The sequence below is a fragment of the Electrophorus electricus genome, chromosome 23 (genome assembly GCF_041902795.1).
Source record: "Electrophorus electricus isolate QZ-2024a chromosome 23, ASM4190279v1, whole genome shotgun sequence".
Taxonomy (NCBI): Eukaryota; Metazoa; Chordata; class Actinopteri; order Gymnotiformes; family Gymnotidae; genus Electrophorus; species Electrophorus electricus.
In genome coordinates, this window is record NC_137519.1 from 10,404,365 (window position 1) to 10,432,143 (window position 27,779).

A 27,779-nucleotide genomic window follows, 5' to 3' on the forward strand; every position below is an offset into this window, starting at 1 on the left:
CGGTTCTGAGAGCCATTTGAGATTTGGTTTTCCCGGATTTTCCCACGTGATAAAGCAGCACATGTTTACTTTGAGGAGGTTGTTGATCCGTGGTACCCCATGTCATTTCTACGTGGCAGTATGCTATTGTGCGTTCTACGGCGAATACATTTGGCGACAAAACGCACGATGCAAATATAATATCCGTTTTGCTTTGTTTTTTTAATATTTCCTAGTTAAAGAATAGAAGATGATGAGGATTCCACCGAAATTATTTTCGATACATTTGCAGGTTATTTAGCGAGTGTGCTGAGGAGGAGGAGGGGCTATTGGACATCCCGATAAAGAGCTACAATCTCAGCTGAAGAGGGTGAGACACGAACGGAACGGCCAATACTGCGTTGAATTATTACAAATAATTAAACTGCATGTGAAAACGGATAGATATTAGCTATGGTAAAACCTAGCTACCAAAAAGGTGTCCGTTGCAGACGACCGGCATTAGCTAGTGATGCGATCTGAGATTTCCTCCCATTCTTGCAGCGGCGTGTGCCAGGCAACGCCGCTGCAAAACGGGCCTGCGAATGAATGAAAAATAGAAAAATGTAGTCTCGCCACTCATTTGATTGCATAGCTGCAGCGTTTTAATCGAGGCAAGTCTACGTCAAAGCTTTTGTTCCGATGCGGCGCCTTACAAGCAGGCTATGCTAGCTGGGTTGCTTCTCGAAAGAACAAAACGCTGAATTCTGGAGAATCGGGAGCTCGGCGCTGGGAAGACATCGATTAATCCTGTCATTGTTCGTTATATCTGGTATAACTAACGTGTCGTGTTACTTTCTAGACAGGCTAAAGAACGTATCAAAGTCGGCGAAGTATTTCCTTAGTAAAACGGTATGCAACTTCACCGCTGTCAGGCGTCTTCCACCGTTGGAGTTCGCTCAGGCTGCACCTAACCAGTACTGTTTAACAACTTCTCGCTCCTGGAGCAGTGCACGGAGCCCGCACAGGTGGCCGTAGATCTTCAGCTGCAATGTGGAAAACATCAGCCGTGTATTAACGGTATATTAGGGTTTCCAGATAGTGACGTTTCCCCGTTACCTCGTCCGTTAAAAAAAAAAAAAGCAAAGTGAAACGTAGAGGCAAAACCCAAAAAGTTACTTGTAACTGCTTTCTATCGGGCCTGCTCGTTTAATCGTTCAATTTATCTAATTTACACCGCCCCGCCTCCACGAATTCATCTGGACATCCCTTATTAAGTGAAACCCACATAATATATTTATACTCTTTCCAGTACACCAGCATAAAAAATCATTTTAAAGAGAGTCTGATTCTTAGGAGTGATCCAGCATGACTGCTTTGAGGCAGAGGAAGGGAAACAAAGGGAAGGACCCAGTCTCAGAGCCGCAGACCCAGCGGGCAGATCGTGCTGCTGAGGTCCCTGTGAAGCCAGCTCCTGGTCAGTAACCTTTCCCCGGTCTCTCGCCCAGTTGTTCAGTATTATGGACTCGTAATCTGGCATCGTGATGCAACAGGCCATAAAAGTAGCACTTTACATGAGAAGTGATGCAGTGTGTGGGCATTTAAGGACGCTTGCATTACCCTCGTGTGATTTACCATTATCGATCTCTCCAGCAGGTCCATCGTGCTGGACGGCGTTGTGCGTTGTCACCGGCTCTACAGTGGCAGTCGGCTTGGGTCTGCTGTGCTGCATATATGTGGCTACGCTTCATGAGAACGACCTGTGGTTCTCCAATATAAAGGTGAGCTTCAAACGCACCGTCCATGTCGCTGCAGAAAGTGTGCAGCAGATGTGAAGAAATTCTCTTTCTATGCCCCTAAAGCCACTGTGCAGACATTTGGTCCAAAAAGTGAAACCAGTGCAATGTGTCCAGCCTGGCTAGAGAATAACACCATGTTTAAATGGACGCCTAAAAGACAAATGGTTCCTTAATATGTCCTTGATATGTTCCTTAAGTGTCCTTAAAATGGCTCCTTACTATGCTCCTTAAGTGGCCCTGAACCCTTTAAGGAGCAGCTGTAACAGGAGATGTTTTGAATTAATTTATGAAAGATGATGATCTGGCTATTCCTCTTCTCTCTTTGGGAGAAGAAACCGGGGGGATTTTCATTGCATAAATCATTGACCGTGGAATGTTTAACATTTAGAACATGCCTTGAGAGTTGTCAGAATTCAGGGAAAGAACTTGTATGAACAGACAGTATGATGAAGGGTCATATTTGGCTTTTCTGTATGCTAAACAATAATTGTTTTCTATTGCAGACGTCCTCTGGGTGCTTGTTTTTTTAGGGTGGTTTTATGGTTAAATTTTAGCATAGCCTTTACCTTCTTATGCACAGGTTTTTATTTTTATGCATGAACCAGGGTGCTTGCATAACACAATCTGGTTCGGTGGTCTTGCACCATGCTGGTTGCTATGGTATCCTAGCGGTCGACGGCGTTTCAGGAATGGCGGGAAATTTGCTCTGTAGTTCAAATCACGTGGAGGCGTGAATTACAAGTGAGAGGATCCCTGCACTGATGCGGAGGGAACGCGTCGGCCATTGCGAATCCAGGAAGTGCGTGTCGTCACATGACCCTTGTTGCTACTTAATATGCTTTTTTTTTTGTTCTGTTTTTTTAAAATGATATATTAACTTCCAGGCTCGTATCTTGCTGGGGAACAGTAATGTATTCTCCATCTGCAGGAAATGGTGGTTTGAGTGTTTGCAGATTGTCTTGGAGAGTCAGAGTTTGGGCGGGCAGTCGCACTCTAGCACTGTAGCCAAGCAGAGGATAAGGGAGAGCCAGGAAGTTATGTCATGTTTGATCGAAGACGTTGTTGCTCCATGCCAGCATTCTCACCCGTCATGGAAAGGTCTGAACCCGAGGTGCAAACCACATCAGATGAAGCACAGATGGTTTATAGTTGTCTGCTCTGCTTCTTTGTCTTTTGGGCATATCCTTTTGTCTGCCTTTGTTTTGGTTTGTTTGACTTTTTTTTTTTTTTTGGGAAAAACTTGTCTTGTGCCCATTTTTAAGGCATACGTGTGCCATGCCACAGCTGGGATTGGGTTCTAGGGAGCACTGAAATGTGTTCCGTATTTTCTGCCAAATGACAAGGAAAGATTTGTTTATCATAAATACGAGACATTTAGTCTATTTACCATACAGCCTGAATATGAAATGAAGCTTTGGTATCATAATAAAGGTATCTTTTATAAAAAGCTCTTACAGAGTAAATGTTTATTTGATTTGATCTGTACTTCTCATGGATGTGGCGATGCGTGGGCTCAAGCAACATTTATGTGTGTATGTAGTCATATTTCTTCAGCAGCCATGACTATTTGTGTTTTCCTGTTGTATATTTGATGTTTTAAAGCGGCAGTGCCTGTCTTGGCTTCCGGAAGATCTACGGTCCTGCAGTGTTTGGTTCCTACACACCTGAGTCTCATGTTCAAATCCTCCTGAAGACTGTGCTTAACTGGATCAGAACATGTTAGATTTAGGGAAGTTGGGTGCAGCTGTACAAAAGCATTTAGTAATTGGAGCCCTTACTTTTAGTAATCGGAGCCCTTCATTAAAATCAGTAAGCCAGGCTATGATTAGTTGTGGGATTTTAAATGGTCTAATCACTGATAAGGTCACTGAAACTAGATGTGGAAAAATCCCTGCATGTTCTCAGGTTCCCGTTTCCCGGTAGGTGGAGCACATGATGGTGTGTCGGGGGGGTGCAAGGTCACCTCGGGTTTTAAATCATGTCGAGAAGCGACTGTAATGGAAAGAACAACGGGTTTGATTAAAGTGCGCCAGCTGGTGTTTTAAGGTTCGTTTCTGATTTGCTCTCCACTTTCATCTGCGCTCTCACGCCGTAGTGACCAGGAGCGGCTTTGCTCCGTTCATGCAGAGGCTGGGAATGAAATGGCGGAGGCTTTTTTACTCTGCGACTTTCCATTCACCCACGGAAACATGTCCTCTGGGCTGTTTTGGGGGAATGAGCAGGTGACTGGATGTTGCGGTTTGATGCAGACTGCAACTGTATTTGTGGTGAATATGTGGCACACTGGAAATTTAATTTCCCCCTCGCTGTGAGACATTGGTCTATCGAAGCAGATGTAGTGTTGTACTTTATCAGAGACGAGTTGCTGGGAGTACAAGTTGCTGTGTCTACAGCTGTCTGTCTTTTTTTGTTTGGTTTTTTTATTGCTTTAAATGAAATGTTCAATTTAGACAGTTGCATATGGTTTTGCTGATGCAGAGGATGAAGCTCCGTTCACGAGTTATCGATTGGTGTTTGGGTTGAAATTGAGTTTGCGGTGAGGCAAGTTGGACAAAGTTCAGACTTTAAAGTGTACCTTAATCTGATCCAGTTTTCTGGCTGACCCCCAAGCTTTACTTCTTGATGCGTCATCCAGATGCTGTTCTGCTGATATTATCCAGACCTGCCACTGATGTGGTCTGATGCCTTGTTGGTTATTTCTTCTCGGATGCCAGCGTGCGTTGGTGACAGCCGCAGCCAGGACTTGAGTTTACAGCGGGTGAAGTCCCACTCCATACAGTTATAGGACCTAGCAGGCTTCGTTTCAGATAGAGGCTGGTGTTTCAGGGTCCAATCTTACAAATGCTTTTACAAATGCTCTTAACATTTTCCAAAAGGTGTTCCAACTGTTCAGCCCCCCCCCACCCCCCCCCCCTACTTTTCTTGAATGAAGCAAAAGGTCACCAGTTGGGCTCTTCTAACGCTTTTCTCCCTGCATGTTAATCGGTATGGTCCTTGAGGGAACGGCACCGTTTCAGAACTTTTGTTTTGTTAGCCTACTAAACACGGCAACTTTTTGTAAACCCTTGTAAACTCTGAATGTCCGTATAATGCAAGCAATGGGCTAGCACTTTAGGAACAAGCTCCTCCTGGACGACTGGTGAGACAGATGGACTTGGCTGGTTCATTGGTTTGGTCATGGACTGTAGGAGGGAGAATAACTGCAGTCTGTGAAAGTCGGAGAGCAGCTAGACGTCGGCAGACATGGAGGCTCGACACAGAGGCAGGAGCGTGTGCGAGAGTGGCTCAGGGACCTCTCCGGACGCACTGTCCCCAGAACACTTTGGAACAAAAGGGCTCTGGAAGAAGGGGGAACGGGTCGAGGAAAACTCCCGGAACTCTCCGTGGAAGAAGGCTTCTGCTCTAATCTGCTGGCAGGTAGTTGTCATGGCAGCAGGTTTGGTGTTGGCAGGGATGACAGGACTATCCCATGCCTGGTATGTTTACTCCATCCATGAGAACCTGCTGTGGTTTTCACAGTTGGAGGTAAAGTACATTACTGTAATGTTATTAGTACAAGACTGCAGGAATTGTGTGTTAATTGTGTATTAACAAGCCAAGCTGTGTGATAAGGATGCATTGATGTGTTCAGCTAAACTAAGTGGTGACTCAGTATTATGTCTGTGAGACTGAAAGCTATAACTAGTTTGTCTTTCATATTGGTACTGAGAAATATTTGAGATGTTTTAATACATTAACGTTAAATGAATAATTTTAAAAATATATTAAGCCAGACCCAAGTAATATCTGAAAGCTGAAGAGTTTTCATGCACATCTTGTAATTGCCTCTGTTCTGTAAGAGATGTCTATTATTTCCCATTATTATGTTTCAAACATTTTATAATTATATTTTGTGTTTTGTGATTATATTTGTTGTTGGCTTAATGAAACTGTACCAACTTTGTAAACTCTCAACTTTGAGACAGATATTGGGTCTTTAAGGCAGCATTTAGAAGATTCAGCACAAAGAAATAAGAAGCTTTGACATGTTATCCCTTGTTACCTCTGTTCTCTGCTTATTCCCCTTGAATACTGTGATATTTCAACTAATCCTTGGCTGGGAATTTGCATAGGAATGTGTATATAGTTAAGTCAAACTGAGTGGGAACATTGCAGCCATAGTTACCGGAGCACTCTGTCTCTGGTTCTTTTATTTTCCCACTGAATGATTCATGCTATTATGCAATTGAAAATGAAGTAATTCATTATAATTTTGTATTTTTCATACAGAGTGGATGTCATGTGGGTGCCGTTTCTGTTTGTTGTTTTTCCTTTCCTTACTTTTAATAAATTGATTTACTTTGTGGTTGGCAGGAGGTTGAGCGTGAGATTTCCTTTCGGACAGAATGCGGTCTGTACTACTCCTACTACAAGCAGATGCTGAAGGCTCCATCCATACAGGAAGGTATGGAGATTCACTTCCTCATGTTCGCATAATGTCACCATGCTGGCCAATGACGAGCCCGTATTCACGGTGGCAGCCTCCCATTGTCTCATAGCTCGCAACAGCTGAAGGTTGAACTAGGTTCCTTTGTAATATGAAATCATGCCGCTTAATCGTAAAATGGAGACTGTGTGAACTCTTTGTTTCTCTCAGCAAAACAAACATCAAAGTATTTCTAGATTGTCAGAGAAGGAATCTTAACGTGCGCATGCGTGCATGTTTTAAATCAACTTTTCAATTTCTGCTGCACTTTTCAAAAACCTCCCTGCTGCTCCTCTTCCGCTTTGTTCCTTCAATTATTCTGCGTTCAGTCCTGTGGCAGACGGACATAATGAATGAAATATAAATGAGCTATCGAGCGGACCAGCCGTGCTTCTCTCGACCACTTCATCTGCCTGCCGTTATCATTTGCGTAACATGAGAGCAATCATGTGAATGCTTCATTATGTAACCGTGGCGTCTCCGGTAGGAGGTGGTGGGGGGGAGCAGAGCTTCTCTCTAAGTATTCTAAGTGTGCTGAATTGCTTAACTGCCCCATTTTGGGACGGCCTCCTTTTATGCTTCAGTGTGGCGGATCATTATAATTAGGCCTTTACCTACCCAGAAGAGGCTGGCTAAGGGTGAGGCCGTCTCTGCATCTGTTCTCTGGGTGCTGCTGTTGAAGTGTAAATGGCTCGGAGCATATGTAGATCCGTGTTGCGGTAGGGAATACGTTGTTATTGAGATTATCGTCACGTCCCTGTGGCTATAGCTGATTGCTACATAGCTTGATCTATAGAGAGAGACGGCTGAATGGCTCTCATGCGCGTTTTCAAGGTTGTGTCTGTGCGTGCATGCAGGTCTGTCTGAGCTAATAAATGACAACACTACAGAGGCTAAGAGGACCATCAACATTCTCCAGCGTATGAATATCTACCAAGAGGTGTTGCTTAGCATCCTCTACAGAATTCTCCCTATTCAGGTAGGCTGATGTTTCTATGGCAGCGACAATCCTCAATGGCACCCTTCCCCAAATGAGGATTTTGTAATATACTTGATATTTTTTATGACTTTCTAGTCACTTTTTTCTTTGCATATGTGTTAGTTTGCATGTATACGTGGGGGTGTGTGGGTGTGTGTTTGCAGGCGTATCTTGAGCCCATATATTTCTACATTTATACCGTGTTCGCTCTGCAAGCGCTGTATGTTCTGGGCCTCTTCATCACCAGTTGGATGCTGAGCGACTCCTGGCTGGCTGGGGTCCTCACTGGAGTCTGGTACATTCTCAACAGGTACCCCCCCCCCCCCCCCCCCAACATCCCTGCAGCCTTGAGTGAGCCCTTCATGTTCTTCCAAGCCCTTTCTATATAGATCAAACCATATGAATCAATAGCCAAGGGAACTCCGTGATAATCTCACATGTTGTTGTTATTATATATAGGTAATGTATAAATGTAATACGTTTTTAAGCCTTGCTCTAACCTTAAATTCAGTAACCAAAATATTTGGTTTCTTCCTGGTCAGTTTTTAATGTGGAAAAGTTTTAGTGAAAAGCACAAAACAGTAGCTCTAGTAAAAATCACTTCTCCCTGGCTGGACACTTTACTGGCACTGACAAGGTAGGCTACCCCTGATTTTCCTTGGTGGTTCTACATTATCATTAACACCAAAATCTCATGCACTTGATTAAAATTCCACTATAAAACAGTGCCTTCATTTATATTCTGAAATACTTTGAATTCAGTTAAGAGATTGAGCTGAAATACTACCACTGGTGTGTATTCCTAAGAAATAAACCCAGCTCTCCTCTAACCACTTTTACTATTATCCTATTTTGAGCCTGACCTTGGCTGTTCTGTGCGTGCGTGCGTGTGCGTGTGTGTGTGCGTGTGTGTGTGTGTGTGCGTGTGCGTGTACGCAAGCAGAGTAGACACCACACGTGTGGAGTTCACCATCTCTCTGAGAGAGAACTGGTCCTTGCCATTCTTTGCCTTGCAAGTGGCTGCCATCACCTGTTACCTGAGACCACCCCTAGGCTCCACCCACCAGGTATACACCATTCACCACCCCTAGGCTCCACCCACCAGGTCTACAGCACTCACCACCCCTAGGCTCCACCCACCAGGTATACACCATTCACCACCCCTAGGCTCCACCCACCAGGTCTACAGCACTCACCACCCCTAGGCTCCACCCACCAGGTCTACACCACTCATCACCCCTAGGCTCCACCCACCAGGTCTACACCACTCACCACCCCTAGGCTCCACCCACCAGGTCTACACCACTCACCACCCCTAGGCTCCACCCACCAGGTCTACACCACTCACCTGGACAACTTCACATCTATGTTCTAACCCTCTGAATGATTTTGCATAACTGATTACAGGGACTCATGGTGAGCTTCAAGAGGTGTTTGTAGTTCCTGCCAAGGCGTGTGTAGTGTTTACTCTCTGGCGTGTTGTTCCTTTACACTCTGCTTGAACAGTGTAGAGGCGGTGAACTCTGCCTGGTGTCTCCATGGAAGAATTATTCGGCTCAGCTGGACTTGAGTTAGAGACTTCATCTGCTGGTATACGGTTGGGTGCCAGGGTAGTTGGGCTTTAAGGTGTGTGTGTGTGTGTGTGTGTGTGTGTGTTCTCTGTACAGAGGGTGCTGCTGTGGTTGGTGTTTGTGTGTACTCTCTGCTTCTGTCTAACATGGCAGTTCAACCAGTTCATCCTGCTGGTACAGGCCCTTCTCATCTTTACACTCGACTCGCTGGACTTGCTCTTACCGGAGCAGGTAACTCTCTCGCATACACACACGTACACGCTTGCACTCCTACTACCACCACCTCAGGGCTTGAGCCTGCTCTCTTTTGGCCTGTCCAGGTGATGGCGCTCTACCTGGTGCAGCTGCTTAGCCTGCTGTGCGTGTGGCTGCTGCAGTTCTGTAACTCCATGATCCTTGGCTCCCTCGTGCTCAGCTTCATCGTGGCCGTGCTCTTCGTCAAACACTTCCAGGTGAGAGCTGGGCTCCACCCACCCTTTCCGCTGACAGAGCCCTAAAGGCCTGATCGCTGATTGTGGTCTTATCCCTGGTGCACGGGAGTCCGATCTCAGGGGCTGAAGTGCTGCGTAGTAGCATAGTCTTGAATGGTGTGCAGTCCCTAATTGGACACTGTCAAACAAATGTGGTTAGTGCAGCTCATAAGCTGGTCTTTTTAATTACCATTAGTCTTTCATTAGCTTTCGTCTGCTTTATGAACTGCACTCCTCTCAAAGCAGTCTCTTGTAATGCTGCTGCTTCTTTTGTCTCACAGAAGGGCCTGAAGACGGGAGGTCTTTTCGTGCGCATCGCAAAGCTGGCTCTCCACACGCTTCTAGTGCTTGCACTAACTCTCATCATCAATTATTCAGCCAAGGTGAGCACTGAGGCAGGTGCTGCATCAGCAACCCCTGGGCCCAACACACAGATTCCACTCCTGCCTAGTGTCTCTCTCTCTCAACATAATATATGGAATAGTATAAAATAAGTTACTTATAAAATCTTTAATCAGGAAAGAAATGTTCACAGCGTGTCATCAGATTTGTTTGTTAAGCCAGCTTTACACTGTTCAATTAGCATGATTATTATTCTTTCACAGATGACGATCGCAAATTTTGAATTCTTTGGTTGCCAGTTAAAATCCATATTCTCTGAATGTGTAATGTCATACTCCACTGTGGCTGACTGGATGCCTCTGAAACTAAGGACAGACTCCGATTATCTTCTGGCAGTGTCCGATATTTTGCTCCAAAACTTTGCAGTGCAACCACTGCTATGACATGTGTCTAGAAGCAGTGAGTAGGTAACGGCCTGGATTTATGCAGCAGAGAGGAGGCCTTTTTGATGACTGAGATTTTTTGGCAAAAAAGTCCCATATGGATGACACATGCAGAGTGTGGTCATTTTCTAGCATTGTGGGTTTATGTCCAAAAAATCTGTATTGTATAATGTGTCTTTTCTGACTTGCATCTGTTATGGAACTTGGTCAAGATTTTTACCTGCAGTGTCTCATACAATGTGATCTGCAGTAAATGCTGAGCCTGCTGGTATTGCAGCCATTCCATTCAGTATTTTTAGTGCATGGCATAAATCTGAAACATGCTGTTCGCGTAAGTATTCAACCTCTTCACACTAGTTCTTGATAGAACCACCCTTTACTTCGATAACAGTTTGAGTCTGTTGGTACATTTCTACCAACTTTTTTTGCGCTCTGTTGGGGAACGATCTTCACTCAGGTCTTCTGGCTGAGTCGCTCTCAGTTTTTCCGGTTGGTTAGATGACTCTTCTAGACCGAAGTTTTCAGATGGTTCCACAGTTCTCGACCAGATTTAGATCTGGACTTTGACTTGCAGTTTCTACAGCAGGTCACCTTTTTGTTGTTCGCATTTCTGTCTCGCTTTGATTTTTTTTTTTTTAGCACACTGAAGCAGGGTTGTCTTGCTGTACTTTACACCATTCATCCACGGTGTATTCAGTTTAAAACAGACACCCAGTCCCTGCTAAGAAAAGGCATCCCCAGAACCCGATGCCGTCACCCCTCCCTACAAACCAATGGCGTGCAGAGCTCCTGATCGTTGACTGCTGCACCTTAGATCTAGTCCCAGCTGCAGAACTCTCTAGCTCTTTCAAAGTGATTTGTTAGCCTCTCTCTGGCTTCTTTCACAAGTCCATGTCTTGCTGTGACACCTGGGTTTTGAGGGACATCTTGTCCAGGCAGTGCCTGGTTGATGTAATGCAGCTTCTGTTTTCTCAGCTGATCCAGCGCTGCTCACTGGGATATCCAAACATTTGGATAGTATTTTGCAGCCTTATCGTATCTTGTGCAAGTCTATAACTTTATCTCTAATTTCCTTTGAATGCTCTTTGGTCTTCATTTTCAAAGCGTTCCTTCAAATCATCGCAATCTGTCCACTACTGAAATAAGGGGCTCTTTTATCCAGAAAGGGTGAACTTTTTTAATGATTCACATGTAGAGGCCAGTTGTAAGCCACGTGTGTCCTTGTTAGGGTAATGTCTTTCATCTGTGGAAATGTGGTGCTTCCACAGTACATGGGGTGAATAATTTATGTATCTTATTTATTTATTTATTTATTTATTTATTTTTTTGACCGAATAGTTTCTTACTTAAAGCCAGTATCACTTTAATTAATTTTGAGGGTCAGTGTTTTAAAATAAAATATTTAATGGCGCAAAATGTCAACGTGTGGGTCATTGTTAATAGCAATGAATCTGATGACTGTTAAAAAGAATTAATACTTTTACAAGGCTGTGCGTGTGGGAGAAGAAATAAATATGTATATAAAGATTCCAGGGAGTAATTGCAGTCTAATGTAGCTGAAGATTAGAGGTAATAATAACACTGCAATTTTGTCTCTCTCCACTCTTTTGCAAGACATAAGGCAGTTCATAGTGCATTTTAGAAATTCTGCTCTCTCTCTCTCTCTCTCTCTCTCCAGCTGTCTCTGCTTCCCATTCTCCCTTTGGAACAAAAATGTATTTTCATAAATGGATTCACTCAAACATTTTTCTCCCCTTTCTTTATTTGATTCTAATCAATAGAAAATCCTGAAGCTGAGGTCGGATGAGCACATCTTTAAGTTTGTAAAGGCCAAGTTTGGCTTGGGGGCTACAAGGTAAGTTTGGCATTGGGATTCTCCACCTCTGTGGGCTTAAGCCTTTTATCATCAATCAGAAGCATTACTGTAGTGTTTTATTCAGGAGGCATCTCTACGAGTCTGGACAGTGTCATTAATCTCCTGAGATTTATAAAGGTCTTGTCCCTGTGAAAAATAGCATCTAGCACACAGCACAATCTCTTCATTAACTAGCTATTACAGCTAAGGCAGATTATGCCCTACCCCACGAGTGTTAATGACAGTATCGGGCTTCTACCTGACGGCATATGTGGGTGTTTGCTTTTCATGAATTTTCTCCAGCACCTTCTCCTTACGTCTGTCTGTGTGGGTGTCTCTCTCTTTCTGTCTCAGAGATTTTGATGCTAGTCTGTATCTGTGTGAAGAGGCCTTTGGCTTGCTGCCACTGGATACATTTGAGCGCATGGCAGGCACCTTGCTGGTGTACCCGTACCTCTGCACCCTCCTCGTCCTGCTCGTCACTCTGGCCTTCAGTACCCTCACCAACCTCAGGTGCCCCACACACCAGCCAAGCAACCAAAGCCTTTTACTGAGTACTGATGACTCATTTGGCTCATGTTGTATGATTTTGAATATACAATTACTCCATGTTTCAATATAGTATAATGGAATTGCATTTCAAATGGTACTGAAAGAACCCAGATCCAGTTCCTCTTGAGGCAAAGCCAGATAATGACCACTTCTAAATGAAGCAACACTTACGAACATGTAAAATGTGATGTAGAGGATCAGAGAGTGTGACTTCCCTCTAGGCGCTGTCTCCAGCCAAGTGTTGGGTTTCCTCACAGCACCTTGGTAAAGTGGTTAAGAGGGGCAGACCCTGCACAAGAGTGGTTTCATTCTAAACCTTAACCTCGAGGCCTGCTCGTGTTTTCAGACTCGCTAAAGTCCCTTTCCTTCCCGTTTTCTGGATTTGTCCTCCGTCTGCTCCCAGAGACGGCGGGACGGGGCGGGCCTCCTCGGGCCACGAAGAGGCGGCTTTCGTGATGCGCCCGGACATTGCCTACAATCTCCTCCACACGGTCTTCTACGGCCTCCTGGCCTACTCCACCATGAGGTAAACAGGCGGCAGAAGTGGATTCGTAGCCAAGGGCCACCCCGAGATCTGCAAAGGAAGATCTGGATACCTACAGGGACGACCCAGTTCTTTCCTGTCAAACTTGTGTTTAAAGGTTCTTCCCTGCAAACCGTTTAGACCGCTGTGCACTTTGCCTCCCCATTCCTTTGCCTCTCCAGTTATTAGAATTTTCGAGTCCTTCTTTAAATTGTCACAACTTCTTCTCATCTTTAACCCCCATCTTATTAGAGGAAGTCTTGAGCTCTAAGCTTTTTCTGCCTTTTTTAACTGAAACAATAATGCCAAGTGAATTATTTTGCTGGAAGATTGCAGTATATCACTCCCTGAATTTAATCTGCTGTCTTTTGAATACTAACCGGCTGGAGAGCGGGAACTCATCCATAGTTAATGTGCGCTCTCTGTTCTATTGTTCATCGCTAAGCGACGTCTGCGTTGTGTGTGGCTGCAGGATGAAGTACGTCTGGACTGGTCACATGTGCGCGTTCGCTGCCTTCGGGGTTGGCGGGAAGGAGGTGTGGACCCTGTGTCTGAGAGTAATCCACTGCAATGCTAAAGTAAAGGTTAGAAGGATTAACATACGCACGCACACACACACACACCTACATGCACTGTAAGGTAAGCGCATGGAGGCAGCAGAACACTGCTTCGAGGGAAATGGTGTCAGAGAAGGTGAAACAGCCTGAGTGGCTTTGGGATCAGGCATCGGGCCTTTTTTGTGCTGTGATTTCCAGGTGCAGGAGAAGATCTCATTATCCGTGCCACTCTGTGCTGGGCTGCACAGACTTCATGGCTCTTATTGTTAGTCGGCACAGAGATGCCAAACTGAGGGTATACTGCCTACAGTATAGACAAAGTGCTCAAATGTGGTTATGTTGTGTGCTGTGACCGTCATGGGCCTGCATTGTTTTTTTCAAAAATGATTTTGATTTGTGGTGAATGCTCTGATGAATGAATTCACAACAGAACACCTGAGCTTGGTTAGGAGGTGCTCAGTACACAAAAAGAAAATTTATGATTTGTTAGACATTTGTTGTATATTGCAACCTTTTCTGATATTGGTATTATCCAAATATTGCAATAATAATTAACAAATAATATATTGCGTGGCACTAATCCACAGCTGAGGCGATTTAGGATTTTGTGCCTCGTCTCGGAAGAGATCTCTACCTTATGTTACAAGATACGATGATTATGTAGCCGCTCTGAAAGATGGGTAATGGAGTCCAAAAATTGAAGTTGACCAAACAAGTGCAGAGATTGCGTTTCAGTAAGAAAAAGTATGCTGAAAGCTGTGCAACTGGTATGGGTGGAGATTTGATTTCAGGCAATGCTCACGATCAGCTTTCCATCGCAAGTGCATTTGGATTTTATTCCACTAGGTGGCAATGTAGTAACAACTTTTGTCATACAATAAAAAAAAAAAAAATGTTTTTTTAATTGAAAAAAAAAAGCCTTATTATTCCCTTCATGTTCTAGGTATGTTAACATGCTATTTCCTTTTCCGCAGCTGAGGCTGATCAGGTACTCTGTTCCGACCGTGATCCTGGTGTTCCTTTATTACAAGGTGAGCTTTGCACCTGGGCTGTCATTTTTCGATGGTGTGTATTGGAGCTGAGACACCACACTGCAACACTGGCCTCCCCCTGGCATGCAGACAAAGCGCAGTGCTGAAATGCTAGGCCCCTCCCAATGTCTGTTATTTAAAGATGGTTTTTACTCCTGCTGGGCTAATTCTGTTCTGTCAACAGCAGAATTGCAATGTGCAATCAGAAATGGTGTGTGTTTGAACCTTAGAGTCAAGCTTGTAGCACTATGATTTTACTCTCTCGCTTCTCTCTAATGCTATGTCTTAAAAAAATAAAAATCTATGCATGGATTCATTTCTGTTTTTGCACTATAGTTCTGGCCCAAAATCTTGGAGGAACTTTCTGAGCTGAGGGAATTTTACGACCCGGACACCGTGGAGCTGATGACATGGATTAGGTAAGCCAAGATGCACAGACTGATTTCACAGATCATAGTAGAGAGGCCTGGTCTCTCTCTCTCTCACACACTTTTACCCCTGCAAAATGACATTCTCTTATCCAGAAGAGTGGATGGGGATCCGTGGTGGAACAGCAGAGTACCTGTGGTCTAAGTGAGGAGTGACTTGGTTTTGATCTCGTGGCATCAGTTCATGAAGAGATGGCAGAGAACCACCTGCTGTGCTTTATCAATGCCATCATTTTCAGCTCAACAGGGGCTGTGTGTTTGTCTCCGTGTTCTTGTTGCTCATTCTTGTGCATGCGTGCACGAAAGACTGGGAGCGAGTCAGACACGGACCGAGCACATGCGGGTGCCTACGTCACATGACACAGGTTGTCTCCCTTCCAAAGGAATCCAATTTGTGTTGGAGGCGGGGGGGGGGGGGGGGGGCGGGATTAGAGTGTGGAGTTACTTTAGCTGGTGCGGTGACATTAATCCTCTTTGCCATGCTAATTAGGCTGCAGATGAAAGAGTTAAGCGGAGATCGCCTTTCAGCACAGCCCGCTGCTGCCAGTGCGCTCTGTCTCCGTCTCGCATGCAGATTTCCAGAGATCTCCGTTCATCTGACGGAGTAGTGGGTGGAATGGTGAGAGGATGCAGCAGACCTCGGAGAGCCAGCTGAGAGACATAGCCATGAAAGAGAATGCACTTTGTATAATGAATTAATATGCAGTGTTGATAGGAGGAAGGGTAGATGAGTAGTCTTAAACTCTGTGTGTGTTCATGCTTTCTTCTCAAGGCTGCGGAAATATAAGACAGGAATGATGTTAATGGTATGCATTACCGTTAACCTCTGGGGTAGATGGGTTTCTTGGTGTTGCATTGAATTATTGGCAAAGCCCCTTTTCTGTTTCTGTTTAATACCACAGCCAGGTTGGTCTACGGCCTCCTGCCTGTTTCTTGCAGTTTTTTGGACTTTGGGGGCTTTATTGTAAACTCCCGCAACGGGCAATGGCTCACTGAGGTCTCATTTCTAACTGTGAGTACTCAGACATGTTGACTACACAAACCACATCTATGGTTTCACTTCCAACACAGACATTTGCCTGGGAGCTGGACTTTCTGTTGAATGCATATTTCTGCCCAGCCTTATCAGATACTAGCTCATGATGTGCACTGGACACTTTCCAATGGGGGGGGTGTGTTACCGGCTTGCTAGAAGGCTTCATTAATGAGAAATACAGTAAATACACTCCACTACTCCCTGAGACAAAAGCCTCACTGCGAAAGGCACAGACAGCTCTCCTCTTTGAGCAGATAATAGAAAAATGTCTCGGCTGAGGACTTTTCGCTAGAAGCCGATTCAGACTCCGATACCGACCGAGAAGCACCGTCGTATAGCTCATTGCGATTCCAGCAGGTTTGTGCCCCTGTTGCTTCCCAATAATGGTGGGTTTTGGAATGGGAAGCAGAAGGTGTGCTTGAGGCAGCAAAGTGGTGATCTCAGTTAACCTACAGGTGGACAACCGCTTGAATTAAGCTGTGTGAATAGAGAAGTCTGCAGAGGCATTAAGGTGTGTCAGTTTATAGGGTTTTCTCCAACTGAGCTTGCCTAATGTGCTGTCAGGATAGTCTGGTGCGTGTGTGTGTCTGTCCATCTGGCTGTCGGTTTCCCTCCCTCTCGGTGAGTGATCTGTGGCCGTCTCGCTCCCACAGATCTGTGCATGATCTTTGTTGGAACTCTGATGCCCTGTCATCACAGCCAGTCTCATCACTCTGCATGTCTGCCTGTGATGTAATTAATTCTCCTCTCCTGTCTAGCAATTTTGTATCACACATTCTTTTGTTAGGGAGGGGGAAAAAACATTTATTTCCGAATGTTGCCTTGTTTTGGAATAATGAAGACAAATTAGCCTTTTGTTTCCTCGGGAGGCAAAAACTTCCATCGCCCCTCAGAGCAGCACGGGTAATTTATGGTCCCCAAACGAACAAAGTTGTTTTTCATTTTTCCCTGCTGCACTTTCTCTGGCTTTTTTTTTTTTCCTACCCCCCCCCCCCCACCAAACCAAGTGGTTTCGCTTCCATTCTGAGTGTCGTTCAAACAGATTTTCTTCTCTCGTTTTTATTTCCCTAAAATTTAGCATTGTGGGGTTTTTATCAAGGTGGCTTCCTTGGGGGAACCCTCAGCAGCACGTAGCCAGTGCATCTACGCCGTGTCCCCCGACGCTTGTCTTACAACCTCACTCCCACCCCTGCTGGCCCACCGTGCCCCTGCTACTTTGTCTAAATGCCGCCGGGTTGATTGTTGATCATGTTCACGAATTAATCGGTTTGCCTGACCCCCAATTTGCAGTTTCCAAATCACTTTTTTTTTTTTTTTTTCTGGCTTTGACTGCCACTCTAGGAACCCTTGGAGAGAAATTATTTAACAGAGTCACTTCCCCTCATCTGCAGATCAATCACATGACATTTCAGTAGCTGCTCTCACCTGATCGATCGGTTCATGACTCTATCTGAACTCCTTGATCAATATTTGCCTCCCTGTGTGTCCCTGTCTGTCTGTCTTTCTGTCTGTCTCATGCTTCCTCTCCATCACTGTCTGTCATTTCACCTGTCTGCCCGTCTCCCTGTCTGCCCGTCTCTGACAACGCAGAATTTGCATACCACGTAGACATGGACTGGAGGTTTCACTGTTGGACCACTGTTGAACCCAGACGAGACACGCGATCTGAGCGGCTTGAATCATGGTACAGTTGTTCGTGCCTGAGGCAGCGGTTCAAGCGTCTCAAAAGCAGTTTGGCCTCCTGGGATTTGCGCACACTCTCTGTAGTGCCCAGAAAGTGGTGCGATAAACAAGTGTGTTTTGAGTGAGAGATGGCAAATGCTTCCACAACGGCTCTTTCCAGCCTCCACACGCGCAGCTGTCGAAATTCTGGTGCAGTTTACAGACAGAAGGGTCAGAATTTGGCACAAATGGTGAAAATGAACAGCACAGGTTGCTCGTTGTGGGTGGATGGGGTGGGATCCCTGCATCCCAAACATCTTGGGGTTTGGAGGGGCGGGCTCTCACTGTGGATGTGTGGCTGAAGACATGTACAGGCACTGCATGATACTGTAGAGACCAATTAAGCATGAACTATGCCACAAAAATGGGTCCTGCTCGAGTTCCAGTGCAGTTTCCCTAATAAAACCTAATACGGATGTTACCATTTATAAGTGTAAATACAGATGTCTTGATTACAAATATGATTTGCTCCCAGTCCAGATGTGCCAGTGGTGTGAATGTTGGTGCCTGCATAGTGCCTGGGTGTGTGGGGGGAGCACGAGGCCATACAGGCTCTCATTATCGACTCAATTCTTACCTTTTAATAGTCCATTTCATCACATTTATTGCGGCAGTCAGTCAGCCAGGCGAGGCCAGCATCTCTGAATGCTCTCTAGTGGTAACAGAATATTCCCCCTGAAACACGTAACGTTTAGGTTAGGTTTAGATAGTAAGTGTGTCTTTTGTCTTGTTTCATCGTTGTGCGTCGTATCCCCTCCCCACATCCCTTTCTCTTTCTCCCCTTTCTGTTCTTTAAGTATAAGTGCTGCTTGACTGTTTTGCCCACCTAACTCACAGTGCGATAGATTTCCTGCTGGCGTTGCACTGACTAGCCAGTAGAGTGAGTGAGTGATGATGCGTGTGCACTCACGTGATGTTTGCTCTGCTCATCTGTTTGGGCCAAATCGACAGCAGATACCGACTGCGGCCATTTTAGACGTTTCGTCTTTAAGTTGTTGACAGCTGGTGCTGATGACTGTTTCCTTTGAGTGTGTTGGTTTAACTTTGATTAGATACCGGCTGACCACTGAAACCAGTATGCTTATGAGAAATACGTTTGGCGGTTTTGAACATCCGCTGGCATGCACAAGTGAAGATAACTAGCACAGTGGCTTGCTGGTGAACGCGTTTGCCTCTCAGTGATGAGGTCCCAGGTGTGTGTCCCTATCTGGGTGGAGTTTTCATGTTCTCCTTGTGTCTGTGTGGGGTTTCCTCTGGGATCTCTGATTTGCTCCCACAGTCCAAAAACATAGAGATTAGGTGAAATGAGTTGCCCTAAAAAACTGTGTGTTACTGCATGCCTGCATGTCCAATGATGGATGGTGCTCTGTTCTGGGTGTTATTGTCTCTCCCCAGCAAATGAGAAGCTATGGCTTCTCACTGGTGTGTTGACTTGGATGTAAGTGTTAGTATATTGATTGATATGAAGTTACACTTAAGTTACATATTGTGCTGCAGTTAGCTTGCTTGCTATACATTGAAGTGCCGTAATTACCAACCGTTGGGTTGTGGACAGCAAGTTATAAATTGTTAACAGAGGAATTATTAGGATATACCAGTAAATAGATTATCCATTTATTTGGTTAATTCCAGTATGAGGTCATTAATTTGTCAGTAGCATGGTTTCCCAGAAACGTTGGCACAGTGGCAGCTTCCTTCATGACAGCGAATGGTCAGTGCCGGTCCCCTTCGTGAATATTAATGACATTTAATTATTTTTTATAATGCCAGTGGGCTGGGGGCTAACATGAGCTGACATTTAAGTAAGAGAATATAGTTCTGATATGAAATGCAAATCGGTCCAAGGAATCCCTTGTAAACAGTGAAGAACTGAACAGGACTGCTGCCCCCAACCCCCTAAACAGAAGACAGGAAGTGACCTATGAACCTAAGTTACTTTGTGTTTACTTTTAAGGGTTTTTCGCTTGGTTTTTGGAACCCACCCTCCAATGCAATGACCACAAGCAGCAAGAACAACAACAACAACAACACTAGACAAGCATGAACAAAAAAGAAAAAAGTAAAAAAAGACAGGAGCTGGGAGAGGAGCAGCTTGGAAGTGATTCGCAGACTGTGGGCGCTGTGACTAAACACACAAATCATTATTCATCTGGCAGAGCTGAGAGCTGATTCACGCAGACTAAAAAGGGTCGCCACCTTCTATAAAACATCTCACTAGACCCCTGTAGTGTGTGCTTGACCTTCTCAAGGTCCAAGTAAGACGTTGTATCTCTCAACAATGTGGAAAACGAGGAGGAGTAGGAGATTGTCAGGCCAGTGGGATTCTTTGTCTAGCAGGGTCAGCTGGGACTGCAAGGTGAAAGGTCGGCTGGAGCTAGCCATCAAAGGGCGTGAGCTGACTCTGAATCCAAAGACCCGGAACAGCTCAGTATTCTCTTGGCTGCATCCAAGACCTAAACGTGTGTAAGATTAACCTAACTGGGGGCTATAGTACCAGTCACATGTGGCATGGTGCTTCCTGTAAAGAGTTTAAGTTTGCATAAATGGTTTCATGGAAACAACCTTTTAGCAGAATAAAACCGATGTGAGCGCAAGAAGAGGTAGAACTGAGTCTAAAGCACCTACCCTCCATAAATTAAAACTAGTCTCAGCCCCCTTTCTCATGCAAGTTTGTTTTTATTTCATGTTGGTTATCGGAAAAAGATGTTATGGGAGCTTCCACTGGAAAGGGGGTGTACTGCACTCGTGTAGGAAGGAAGGGTGAAGGTTCCTCCTAGAATTCTTAGTCCACTTAATTTAGATGAATTCAACATGGGAATGAGCATGAAGAGTTGGGGGGGTGGGGTTATAGCTGTTCTGAGAGAGGCTGGCAGAACCATCTTATGATGTTTTGGTGCATAATCAGATTGAGTTCCTTTTTTAATATCGATAATACGATGACTCGGTCAGGAGAGAGCACTTGCACTGGAACAGGGAATTGTAGGCCTTAATCTGCTGTGGGAGTGTGTAAGAACCATTGTAGTATAGTGAACGCATGTGTGCATGGAAGAGCTTTTTTTTCCTGTGTGTATGTGTGCGTGCAGACACATTTCATATTCTCGTAGCGTGTTTTTTACCTCCCAGAGGTAAAAATGTGGAGCCTGTGTGTGTGTGTGTGTGTGTGTGTGTGTGTGTGTGTGTGTGTGTGTGTGTGTGTGTGTGTGTGTGTGTGTGTGTGTGTGTGTGTGTGTGTGTGTGTGTGTGTGTGTGTGTGTGTGTGTGTGTGTATGCACGCAGGCGGGTATTCATCTTGCTACTAAATCCTGCTTCCCACAGACATAGCTTTGGTGCCGAAAAGTAATGTGTGTGTGTGTGGTGGCGTGGCATGGCATCCTCGGTGCTGTGCTGCACTGTACTCCGCAGGCTGCTCCTTCTTCAAAGTCTTCCCTCGGGAGTCTGATACCACCTCATTTTCTTCTCACATTAGCCACTGCCGATGGACAGGGAGCTTCGCACGCTCTGACAAATGGCAACCCCTCCATACTCTATTACTGCTCAAGCCTCTACCCTCCCTCTCTCCATTTCCTCCATACTCTTCTCCGTGCGTGTGCGTGTGAGATCAGAGGTGAGCTTGCTGCAGAAGAGGAGGGCCTACAGAACGCTGAAGGACGGCGCTCTGTAATTGTAGCCATTTTTCTTCTTGCTCGGCTCCGGATCGAATGCTCCTGTAATCGCTCTGTGCGCGTGTGTGTGTGTGTGTGTGTGTGTGTGTGTGTGTTAGAAAGAGGAATAAGGATTGTACATGATTTGTCCTGAGAGGGGTTGTGTGTGTGTGTGTGTGTGCTTTCACATGTAACTGTCCTCTCTTTAGGTCCGTGTTTATTGACCCTACCCGTGGTTGAATCTGAGGCTGTCCTCCGAGGTTCCTTGAACACAAATGCTCCAGTGAGCAATGTCTCTCCTCTCTAATGAAACTCTCATCCTGGTGCGTGCCTGCTCTAATGAAACATTCCAGCCAACAAACATCTGTCGGAATAAACTGGACTCCACTTTTGGGGTGGGCTCCGCCCACCCTCCTCCACCTCGCCTTAGAGACTGACCCTGACGAACAGAATCGTTTGCTTCTGGCCCTAGAGGAATGACCATTGCGTAGTCAAGGAAACGCATTTTTCGAGAGAATGGCTGCGCATAGCTCCGGCATCACTTGCGTTTGTCTGCCGTGTATTTTACGTGACTCAAATTTTTAACAGTTAAAGGATGTTTGCATAAATGCTGCCCTCTTAGCAGCAGGTTTGGTGTATTAATTACATATGAGTGCTTAAAAGAGTGGTTACAGTATTTTTAATTTTTTTCTATAATAAAAAACTAAATGTAAATTCTATATTTACCCATCATATAGCACTTACCATAATGACACCATAACTCTCTAAAGCAGCAGAATTTGATTTAAAAGTGGTAATTGCATCACAGATGTGTCCCAATTGAGCTAGGATCAGACCACTTTGCATTTAAGTAATGGAAGTGTACCCACGACCCCCTCTAGAGGCCTCTAGACCCCCTCTAGAGGCCCCCTCCCTGTGGTTGGAGTGACTGTCACCAGCCAATTGCATCTTTCTCTCATTGCACGTGCCCCCCCCCCCCACACACACACACACAAATGTAAATTTTAATGTTGCATAAAGAAATGAGTAAAACAAGCTGAGGTTTGTGTGTGTGCGCGCAGCTCCAGGACCCCCACGCGTGCTGTGTTTGCGGGCAGCATGCAGTTGCTGGCTGGCATAAAGCTCTGCACTGGCCGGGTCCTGACCAACCACCCCCACTACGAGGACCAGGCCTTGCGTGAGAGGACCAGACAGGTGAGTGCTGCTCACTCAATTACTCACTCTTCCTCGTTCAAGCGGCTAGGTGCTGGTGTGTTGGAACACAGGGCTTAACGTGCTGGCTGATGCAGCCACGTGAAGTGATGCCCATTGCTGCTGAATTCCTAACGAGCCAGGCCCTGGATTGCGGCGGCGAGCCCTGCCGTACATGGATTGAGACCGTAGGCAGTTGAGGCAGCCTGCCAAACCCAGGAGATACGGTCTTCTGATCAACAATGATCTCAGAGAGGAGAGAGCAGGTCCAGACCTGGTCAAGCCTCCAAGCTACACTGCCTGTCTCATCACCTGCCTCTTTCTAGAATTCTGTCACTCACACACACACACACACACACACACACACACACATACACACACACATTCTTTCCCCCTTTCTTATTTTCTCATTCATTCTCTCTTTTTGTCCAAGATGCAATGGCGTTTTGTCTCTGCTAGCTCTGTGCCCCAGAAGGAGCACAGTTTTGCATGTTTTGTTTCTCACAGAGATTAATTGAAGCGCTCCACACCTTTCCCTGACTCCATTAAGCAGAGTGCAGGGGCTGGAGGTAAGACTCTGGAAATGTTCCGGGGCCGTGGGCACCAGTGCTTTCGCAGTCATAGGACTGTGTGTGGAAGCATGTCTAATGAGCAGTGTATTAGCGGAAAGCCAGACCAGGCACTGGCATGGCTGCTGGGTGCAAGCAGAAGTCGGGAGGAGAGTGAACTTCTACTGAATGAGATCTCACCTCTGATTAGTTCACACGTTACATTTTTTTTGTGTGTTTATATATATCCCATACACATTTAATGCTTCTTTGTGCATATGTAAGAGAGTGGAGATGTTTCCAGATTGTTTAAGAAAGCCAGTCTCTCTCAAACTGTGTCTGCTTACAGAGCCCAGAAACCAAATCCAAGCCAAGAGTGGCACATGATTCCCTTTGCACCACCATTTTTCTTCTACAGAGGCTTTTTATTTGTGTGTGTGGGTGTGTGTGTGTTTCTTCCCTACTCAGGTGTATCAGATCTATGCGAGGCAGTCTGCTGAGGAGGTTCACCGCCTCCTGCTCTCTGCAGGAGCCGACTACGTCGTGCTGGAGGACAGCATCTGCTATGAGCGCCGCCATAGTCGCGGATGCAGGCTACGTGACCTGCTTGACCTGGCCAACGGACATGTGGGTCTCTCTCTCTCTCACTCTCTCTCACACACACACACACACACACACACACACACACACACACACACACACACACACACACACAAACAAAAAAAAACAGCATCCTTAACAGTGCTGCAGCTACTTGGCGGCTGGGTAGCTGGTTTCCAGTCTGCTGCTTGCAGGCACTGCTTTGTGTTTTAAAGTCCTGCAGGGTTGGCATTCTGTGCCACAGTTCACCATCTCATATGGTCTTTGGTAGGCATCAGGTTCCCAGTCCTACACCAGTTAGTAGCCCTCAACTTTACAGTGGCAGTTCATGTACATTTCAGACTTCGGTTTCCTCGTGTGTAATCATGTCGCAACCTTCCACTTATGCATGCTCAGCTTTCAGAGGAAGTGTAAATAAAGCATGGGTAAATGAACAGAAGGATGTTAAGACCCAGAATGGGGTATCTCTAGACCCAATTTAATGAGGCCAATTTAATGAGCCTTGCCCCAGTGCAATAATGCGGGTAAAACTGGAGTAGAATTACATGACCCAAACACTAGCACCATGTATGTTCACTACAGGTACTACATTTTCCATAACCCAGCATCTTTGTAAACACTCGAGCAGCTAACACTTTTGGTCAGAGCCAGCTTCAGTTTCTTTGCTCAGTATAAGGAGCTAGCAGTAGAAATCAACTGATGCTAGTCTTTAAAAGCAAGCTACACATTTTAAAGCCAGCTACTTATAACCATTAAACCTTACAAAAACATACATTAGGCTGCTAAAATGAGGCGTTGGAAAGCTGGCACAGCTAACTAGATAACACGAGCTTGTGAAATGTAACCTGTAAACAGAAAACAATGTAAAATCAAGCTAATAACATTCTAACATGTGATGAGGGTAATAATGCATTCTAATAACAATGAAGTAATATCGTAATAATGTATTATATAAGGGAAGGGTATGCTGGGCACACAGCCCATAAAGGGCCTCTTGTGGTGGGGCTCCAGAATTTTGCACTGTGAACAGGTAGTGCAGAAACACCCCGACCCTGATGAAGCAGAATGTGTTTATTTTTATATATGCACCATTGCACCAAACTGTCAGCGCATGGCGTGTTGGAGCCTTGGTGCCCACCCACCCCCCGTCAAGGCTCAGCTGAGGCGACCGAGCTCCCAACTTGCCCGTTCTGATCTGCACGTAGTCCAGATCCCTTCCCCGCTCATTTGACGCAACAAAGGTGGACTTGCTCCAAATTTGAACTCCTCCAGTCTCTGACCCCCATCGGATCCGGTACCCTTGCAATGCCTGCATTCTTTTTCCACGATGTGTGCGCGATTTAAGTTTAACTCCCCATATGGCACAGATGCACACACGATGCACACAAAACATTAAAGACGACCAGCCTTGATATCTGTTGTTGGGAGTGGAAGGCCATGCATGCGTGTGAAATTCAAAGGGTTGTGCCAGCAGCCTTCCCAGTACCTGTGGCAGTGTGGGAACTGGCTCTTCCTTTGATTAATTCATCTCAAAGCGCTGCGCCGCAGCCTTCAGTTCATCTGGGACTATTTACAAAGTGAATGTTTAAACACTTCAGGGCAAACCTCGCTCTGTGATCTCTTTCAGAGATAAAGACTCTTAACTGAATTTTTACCTCTTTCAACTGAAATGTGTACAGACAAGACATATTCCACATGATTATGCTGAATCTTAAACTGAATTCTGAAATATAAAAATATTTCCTTAGCATATTTAAAGTTCATTCATATTAGCCACTGTCAGGTGGTTTAAAAAATGTATGCCATATTCACAGATCCAGGGTGAACCTAAACTTAGTCTAAAAAAAAAAAATTCTTATGATACTTTCACTATTGGCATTGCAATTTCATACAAACCTGGGCTTAATCCATGTCTGGGAAAAGAGCCCTTGGTGGGATGTTAGACTTTTATCTTTAATGAGCAGTGTTGGAACTGTACACAAGTGTGTTGGTGTGTTCCTTAATAAAAACAAAAACCATCAGGATGTTTGTGAATAAGCTGTCTGTGTTGTGGGCTTTAGATTATGGATGGGCCTGGAGAGAACGACCCCGACCTGGTGCCCGCCGCTTACCCGCGCTTCTGCCAGGCCGTCAGGTCGGGCGAGCCTCCGTACTCCAGCCTCTTCGCCCGCGTCTTCCGCAATAAGACCTTCCACGTCTACAAGCTGAAGAAAGCAAAAGAAAAAAAGTAAGGCAGTCGCGTAGCTGCCGGCCGGCTGCCCGGTGTGGCGTTGGGGGCGCCTGTCCGGGTGTTTGGACAGCCGCCTGATTGGGCCATGCAGGCAGATGATGTTAGGATGGTTCTGAGACTCTCCCTCCAATCTAAAGCAGCAAGAGTTCATGTTTAAATGAGACCGAAAGCGAGAGATGAAAAACATCGTCCCTTTTCCCTCTCCCTCCCGCTGGTCTTTCTCCATTTTTCATTTCTTTGCACTCACCATCCCTTGACACGTGCTACAAACTCCCATGTTTATACACACACACACACACACACACACACATATATATATATACACACACAGTAAATTAAATGCTAAATTAAAATGCTGAAAGAAACTTGTTTTTTTTCTTCTCCTGGTTCCCACTTCTCCTACCCCCCTTGCACACATGAACCTGATTTTGTGTGTGTGTGTTGGGGGGGGGTGTCAAATTGGGAGGGGAGAATCCCTTCATTACAGGGATATATGAATGTATTTGAACCTTTGGGGGTAATTATTGTCTAACCCTGCGTTGTCTTTACATCTGCCAAGCCATTTGGCCTGTGCTGTCTCTGGCTTCCTGTCCCAGAGACATTGCTGTGTGGATTTTAATGAGGGCGCATTCTCATGATTGCGACCACAAACGGAGACCAGCTGCTCTTGGCCTCTTCGAACAACTAATAAGAGCAAACCTTGGTAACAGGCAAGGCAAAACTGCTGTGGCTTTCTCACAGCTCCAGCGCCGTGAACACTGCTGATTTGTTCGGATTAATTAATGATGCAGTGTAATTTAGTGCTTGGCACATCGTCTTCACTGGTGGAGGAATAACAATGGATGCTTTTTTTCTTTTGTGTTTTTTTTTTTTTTTTTTTACTTTGTGAGCTCAATTATTCAGAAACACAGTTCCTCATTTTTTTTTTAAAGGGAGTAACATATTCTGTTACATTTGTTTCAGCAAATTGAATTACGGCGCTTGTTCGCACAGTGCTGAGAACCCTCCTTCTGTAGTGGGTGATGTAACGTGCTAAGTGTTCTTCAGAAGAGGTGAGCGTGTGCATACAGTGTTGCTTCCCTTGTTCCTGTTTCATTAAGGTCTCCGTGAATGAGTTGTGCGCCAGTGCCTTACTGATCTCCGGTTAGCCTGGGTGAGTTCAACCAAGCTTTTACAGAGCTCAGAGCTGCACCTTGAGGAATCGTCTCGACCGAATTTTTATTAAAGCATTTTTCAAGCTGTTTCAGACCCTTAGCACTACTGAAATTTATGTTTCATGGGTAGGACTATCATGCTCTAAATCCCATTCTTTGATGTTCTTTAGAGTGTCTGTACCCATAACTCTGAAAAGAATTGCAGTGGAGTATACGTGTACATAGGCTCACTTGGGCATTAAAAAAAGGGAACATAACTCATCTTAAGCCTGATGTGTTGGTGGCACGAGGCACCTGTGACCCGTGTTGCATATGGCATCGTCCTTGACGGAGTGTTCCAATCGAACTACGTTTGTTGTACATTTACTGCACGTTTTCCTTTTTGATTCTGATGAGGTTAAAGAGATTACGCAAAAATGACAGTCCTCGGCGGTTGCTGACTGGTCTGTTGTCAGTAGAGGATATAAACTAAATAGCATGATATTGATCATGTGATGTTACATGTAAATGAACAGTTGTACTATATTGTTTTTTTGTGAATGCCATTGTGCTGTTTGTTTTTTTTGTTTGTTTTATATAAATTTGTGGATAGTATCTTTCCTTTTGACTTACTTGCATTAAAGTACACTGGCTTCTTGGATACATTGATGTACTAATATACTAATAAAATAAATGCACCCCCCA

The 27,779-nt window shown here is 45.2% G+C and overlaps 1 protein-coding gene across 8 annotated transcripts; it reads left to right on the plus strand.

The window, feature by feature from the left end:
• On the plus strand, positions 1-27,779 carry dpy19l3 (dpy-19 like C-mannosyltransferase 3). Of its 8 annotated transcripts, XM_035520920.2 has the most exons (20): positions 1-128; positions 272-349; positions 1,315-1,435; positions 1,612-1,739; positions 6,111-6,201; positions 7,080-7,201; positions 7,366-7,511; positions 8,145-8,268; positions 8,869-9,003; positions 9,093-9,224; positions 9,524-9,625; positions 11,809-11,882; positions 12,237-12,395; positions 12,838-12,960; positions 13,430-13,541; positions 14,489-14,545; positions 14,882-14,964; positions 22,434-22,566; positions 23,580-23,738; positions 25,772-27,779. In XM_035520920.2, the coding sequence occupies exons 3-20, from the start codon at positions 1,327-1,329 to the stop codon at positions 25,940-25,942; spliced, it is 2,160 nt and encodes a 719-aa protein (XP_035376813.1). In that variant the 5' UTR covers positions 1-128; positions 272-349; positions 1,315-1,326; the 3' UTR covers positions 25,943-27,779. The 8 variants fall into 8 exon arrangements, with proteins under 8 accessions (XP_035376813.1, XP_035376812.1, XP_035376816.1 ...); XM_035520919.2 differs by having other exon boundaries at positions 88-349; XM_035520923.2 differs by having other exon boundaries at positions 88-349; positions 1,615-1,739.

What these genes read in the sequence shown, in the direction of transcription:
- dpy19l3 (XM_035520918.2), top strand. Translation starts at nt 5,001, where the DNA reads ATGGAGGCTCGACACAGAGGCAGGAGCGTGTGCGAGAGTGGCTCAGGG. An exon ending in TGTGGTTTTCACAGTTGGAG is followed by an intron (nt 5,283 to 6,110) that starts GTAAAGTACATT and finishes TGTGGTTGGCAG; the next exon opens with GAGGTTGAGCGTGAGATTTC. An exon ending in CTGGCCTACTCCACCATGAG is followed by an intron (nt 12,961 to 13,429) that starts GTAAACAGGCGG and finishes GTGTGGCTGCAG; the next exon opens with GATGAAGTACGTCTGGACTG.